The sequence below is a fragment of the Stegastes partitus genome, unplaced genomic scaffold (genome assembly GCF_000690725.1).
Source record: "Stegastes partitus isolate 25-593 unplaced genomic scaffold, Stegastes_partitus-1.0.2 Scaffold235, whole genome shotgun sequence".
Lineage (NCBI taxonomy): Eukaryota > Metazoa > Chordata > Actinopteri > Pomacentridae > Stegastes > Stegastes partitus.
In genome coordinates this window covers 161172-166765 of record NW_007577966.1, presented here as the reverse complement: position 1 = coordinate 166765, position 5594 = coordinate 161172, and the positions used below count along the sequence as shown (strand labels likewise).

The following is a 5594-nucleotide window of genomic DNA, read 5'->3' as shown; positions in this document are numbered from 1 at the left end:
AGCTTTATTTCATTTCAGAGGGATAGTAACTGTGTCACTGTGCCCACTGTTTATTTTTTGATTATATGCACTCAAGATGTGACTGTCTCAGATGAGACCAAATATGGACATGGGACAAAGTCTGTTTTTTCTTATTTCAAAAGAAGAAAAATACCTCAAGTTCTGAAAAGCTGCTGTTAAGCAAGTTACTTTTTTTATGCACTTTCAGATGTGACCAAAACAAAAGATGTTGTTTCTAATCTGCACTTTGTTTGTATGTTCATATGCATGTGCTTGTATTTACCTATCAAAATGTGTTGAAGTTATGTGTTTGAAATTTAAAAATTAAACAAGCAGTATTTCAGCACAGGTTTAGTTTAAGCACTGCTCTTCTACTGTGTTTATGTCCTTTGGATGTGGCAGTACATCAATAAACATCCAGTGTGTTTGTTATCTTATCTTTTTGTGTTTTTTTTTAAATGGTTAACGTTGCTCACTGTCTGCTAAAAATGTCAGGCCCAGCTCATGTCCTTCGTCTAAAAATCCAGCCCGAGTGAATTTTTAATTTAATAGCCCTGCCCTAGGAGATGAAGTAAGAATTGCTTTATACAGTCATGACTCGATAATCCAACACTAAATGTAAAACCTTCTTTTATGTTGGATAGCGAGGCTGTCGGATTGTCAAGATGGAGGTCGAGATACAAGGAGGGCTTGATGCTTAGGGGTAATTTGTTGTTAATATTTATTGTTTATAGTTGTTACAATAACTAGTGTATTGTTAGAACACTACGCATCGCTGGATTTCATGCCTAATTGACCGGTGCGCTTGTGCCTGTTCCGGCCACTTCCACCCCGGAGGTGTGCTCAGATGGGGTGGCTGTGGCCAGAAAGCACAGGCAGAACTTGGCTGCTAAAAACCTGTCGGATAGCAAAGTTTTCAGATTGTTAAGGGTCGAATTATCAAGTAACGACTGCATATGTTGTAAATCATGTATACAGGGAAGCATTACCGTATCTCCAGGCTTGATGGACACAGCCACAACTGTGCCGGGCATCGGTGAACGCAGGATGCTGCTGGTGTCTTCCGGAACCTTTTCTGGCATGTAGGAATTCAGCTCTGAAGCCAATTTGGACAGAACACGAACCTTAAACTATAATAAAAAAGCATGAAGAACACAGGGTGGGGTGAGGAAATGGTTTGTGCTGCAATGTAAGGAATGAGAGGAAACTGTTTCCCATAAAATATAGACCATAGGAGGACAACCATTGTTACAGTGTTTTTGACAGGTCTTGGGGTGAAAGCCTTTCAAACTGCCTCTAGTGTTGTCAGAGGAGTCAGTGCTGCTGGAGCGTGGATGCTGCGAGAGCACCAGCATCTCACAACATATCGAACAGTGTGTCCCTCCCCCCACATTTTATTTACAACCAGAAAAGTTGTGTACACAAGATTAAGGATGTCAATGTAATTAATCAATAATCGATCAACCGATAAGGCAGAGGATGAGGGACATGCATGTCTGCATATGTATTGTGAATCTGCTGTAGTAACTGTTTGATGAGATGGAGTTTCAGGTGTGTTTGCTGACAGTTTGTAAGGGTTCATAAAACGAGTGCACCTCCCTGCTGCAAACTAGGATTTTTAAATGCTAACACACCTTGGCAACTGTCAGCACAGAGCAGCTATAGCTGCTAATGCTGCTACTGTTCAACGACAGCAGGAATCTGATTACCTTCTTTAGAAACATTCTAACTAAGGTGATGAAGTGTATCAGCAAAGCTCTGACTTTAAATACATTTTCGAGGTGGCAGTAAATACTGACAGATTTCCTGGACTGAGAAAGTTGTTATGACATTATTTGGGGTCATCTGTATTAGCTAAGCTGGACTAAAGACAACTAGTGAACAAGTCACTTCATCATCGGCTATGAGGATTATTTTCATGCTGTGTAGGGATTATTAATGTAACAGGTTGTTTACTGTGGAAAACTATGGCTCGGTTGCTGTGTTTAATACTAATTATAGTTAAGCAACCTGGTGTTTACTTTTTGTTTTTCAAATTCCTAATGTGGGCTGCAAGGTGGCTAGGTGAACGGTGATATACATATACCCCATGAGAAATAGCATAGGCTATGCAGCAAAAATAAGAATTTGATGTAAAATGCTAGATATGGGACTGCAAGGTGGCCTGGTGGTTAGCACCGTTGCCTCGCAACTAGAAGATCGCCGGTTCGTGTCCCGGTGAGGACACCCGGAATCTTTCTGCGTGGAGTCTCTATGTTCTCTCCAGGTTCCCCAGCTTCCTCCCACAAGGTCATAAAACATGTTGAGGTTAACTGGTGATTCTAAATTGTCCGTAGGTTGTCCATCTCTACATGTAGCCCTGTGATAGACTGGCAACCTGTCCAGGGTGTCCCCTGCCTTCGCCCTAAGTCAGCTGGGATATGCTTCAGCTCCCCCACGACCCTAGTGAGGATTAAGCGGTGTATAGAAGATGGATGGATGGAAATTTCACATGTAACTAAGTGTAATTTATTTTAGTGATTGATTGATTGTTCATGTGACCAACTATTGGTAAGAAAAATTGTTTAAAAGTTGCATTCCTGCACGACAAAAGAAAATCCAGTCACAATCATTCGCTCATGCTTGCATTGCAAAATACACTGAATGAAAGTTTTAGTGAATATAATCTTCCCTTGACCGGCCTCCTTGTTGCTCTGCTGTGCGTTTTCACACGCGGGTTTACTTAAGTTCAGCCAAGTGCACAGAAATTAGGTAAAAAAGAATAATAAATGTTTTTTGGGCACCAGCTGAATGCTCAGACTGAACTTTTGCTCTTACAGTGTGCTGTGGGAGGTCACTCTTGGTTTACCTATAAACACAGGAGGCCAGCAGTTTCAAAGGGAGGGATTCACATGCACTAATGCGCATTAACGACCACTAACATGGCCATGCATATGTGCATGTGTAGGTAGGTTGTGGGTGTGTTTTCCTCTTTCAGGTTAAGCACCCTGAGGTGCATCTGTTGTCACTCTGCAGTCAATGTCAGCCTTAAATGCCAATCAGGCCATCCTGCTGCAGAAGGCCATGTGGCAGCTGGAGAGCTGGACAGGTGTTCTCCCTGCTTGCCTCAGCCAGGTGTGTGAGGTCCCTTTTCAAGAACTGCAAATCCTCTTTTTCACTTTTTTAGAAGAAGCTTGCTTTAGATTTTCCTTGTTTTTACTTTAATTGTGAATAAACAGTTTGTTCTGTTCTTTTATCCATTTCCTCCTTTTTCACTTGGTTTTAAATACCATCTGTTGTTACTCCTTGCGTCCCCTAAACTCACGGGGACCCAACAGAGAGGAATTGACTTTAGTCTCTGCTAGGAATGCCATTACTCGGTTGTATCTTACATAGCAGATGTATAAAGTTTCTTCTTGCAATATTAATGCTCAAAAACTTGTATATTGCACTTTTAAGTTCTTGTATTAAACTACAACCTTGGATCTCTTAAAGCATTTTACAAATTAATACTTTAAGTCACTTGATGGATGGGTTAAGACATTTTATCATTCACTATTGCAAGGCACAAATAAGAAGCCATATTATTATTATTATTGTTGTTACAACAGTCATGGTGCAGAAGGGTGGCAAATTAATGGAAAAAACCAACACAGTTAAGTGTCTTGGTAACGTTCAAATATTTCACATCAATATCATACTCAACAAACTATTCAGTGGCACCTTGTGTCCTGTGGAAAGGAGCACTGTCATCGTGGCGGAGACCACTCCCATCATGATAGAAATGTTTTATCATAGGTGGTCACTCAGAACTGGACCCATGTCAGCACAGTGCCCTCTATAGCATAACAGACTCACCAGATCCCTTACCATAGAATTTGACCTTGAGTTGTTTCCTATCATTTGTCACCAGTCTACAGGTGCTGGTAATTTACATACCCTATGCAAACATTTTCTTCATCACTTTATAACCCTGCTGCACTTCTGCAATCAACTGATCTATTTTGATGCTACTGGCTAAGCTAAAATTGTCACCATGTCTTTCTTTGTGTGGGAGAGTGTGGTAGCTAACGCAACGCTTTACATTACAGCTTGCTTCAATGGCATGAGCACCAGAGATGTCAATCTGTGTCACAGATGTGATTTTTTTTAATGTGACTTTAGTGTGAACATGCAGTCTTACCACAGAGCCCAGGTACTGCAGGACAATCATTCCTGAAGCTTCTCTGGACAGACGCTGAAACAAAAGTTTAAATGTCATAGACGCTACAACATTACTTGATGGATTTTTGTCATTGCTTACTATATCCTTACTGCACTATATAAAATATATATCATGCCTACAACATGAATGTTTGTATGTGTGCTACCTGCAGCATCCTGTGTGAGCCGTTGATGGTGAGTGGCAACAGAGGGGAGGCTAGGTTAAACACTCCACTGACTTCCACCTTTCCTCCATCCACCTCCACCTGCACAGACCAACAGACTGTTTTCTTGAATGACCTGATGGCTCAAGCTTTACCAAGACACAGAGACGTTCCGTACGACGTCACAAGGACTCAAGTTACATCCGTTCCTGCTGACTGGTCGCTGTTCTATCTTCTAGTAGTTGAGTTTCGATTTAAACAGCTGGCTACATACTACATGGATTAGCATCACAGCTTCCATGATTTTTCCCCTAATACATGCAGTAAAACAGGGTCTATTGTTCATGGATGCACATTAAAAACTCACATTATAAACATTTCCTGATTTGGTAATCTCCATAGCATGGCATGCCTCCCCCAGCTCTGCACACAGCTCCCAGCGGGTACATTCCACAGGAACGGTGGACACTCTGTAACATAGACATGGCTTATTTTACATTATAAGGGACTATACTACTACAGTTTCTTCTTCTGGACTTTGTTTATGGCCCACTAGCTAACATTCTAAAGATAAGATTTTATAGTTTAAAAGGATTCTTAAACCATTTCAGCTAAATATATTCCACTGTGTTTCCTAGCAGTTACCATGTTTTGTCATTTTTGGTGTTGCTAAACAATTTTGCAAAATTCTGCAAAATGCAACTCTCCGTTATTTCAGAAGCCATGAACGGGGAAAAAAAAAGAGAGATGCTTTGTTGATTTGTATTTATCAGCAGGCAGTCAGATATTACGTTCTCTAATAAAGTTCAACTTCTTTTAACACAGAATGACAGTGTGAGCATTTTACTCATATGAGCAGCAGGACAAATCAGCTGTTTTTCCTTATTGTCAGCTCTCAAGTCCCCTGACGACAGACCATAATTAAACATTTTTTCTAAACACATTTTTTAAACTGTTTTTTCTGTGTGTTTATTTAGCTGAAGAGGGAGACAGGGAAGGAGTGAGCAGAGGGGGGTAACATGCAGCTAAGCAGTGTGACTGAGCCCAGGCTGCTGTTCCAGGGTGGGAGCCTGGAGTCCAACAGAGCTGGTGGGGCGCCTCACTTAAACTTGACTGTCAGTGCACTCAGAGCTGGAATCTACACTCATGATCTAGACTCATATCCTCCTACATTGACTGCATTACATTTATTTTACTATGTATTCTAATTAGTGCCACGGGCTTCGCCCGAGGCCACTATTGTTATCC

The 5594-nt window shown here is 41.2% G+C and overlaps 1 protein-coding gene across 1 annotated transcript in view; it reads right to left on the bottom strand.

Annotated features, from left to right (window-relative positions):
• The window catches only part of pcca (propionyl-CoA carboxylase subunit alpha), a 37122-nt gene that overhangs the window by 2903 nt on the left and 28625 nt on the right, over positions 1-5594 (bottom strand). Inside the window, exons 18-21 of the mRNA XM_008281523.1 lie at positions 4714-4816; positions 4350-4448; positions 4163-4216; positions 990-1130 (exon numbers count right to left, since the gene is read on the bottom strand). Coding sequence (XP_008279745.1) covers positions 990-1130; positions 4163-4216; positions 4350-4448; positions 4714-4816 — 397 coding nt within the window. The remainder of the gene's footprint in view (positions 1-989; positions 1131-4162; positions 4217-4349; positions 4449-4713; positions 4817-5594) is intronic.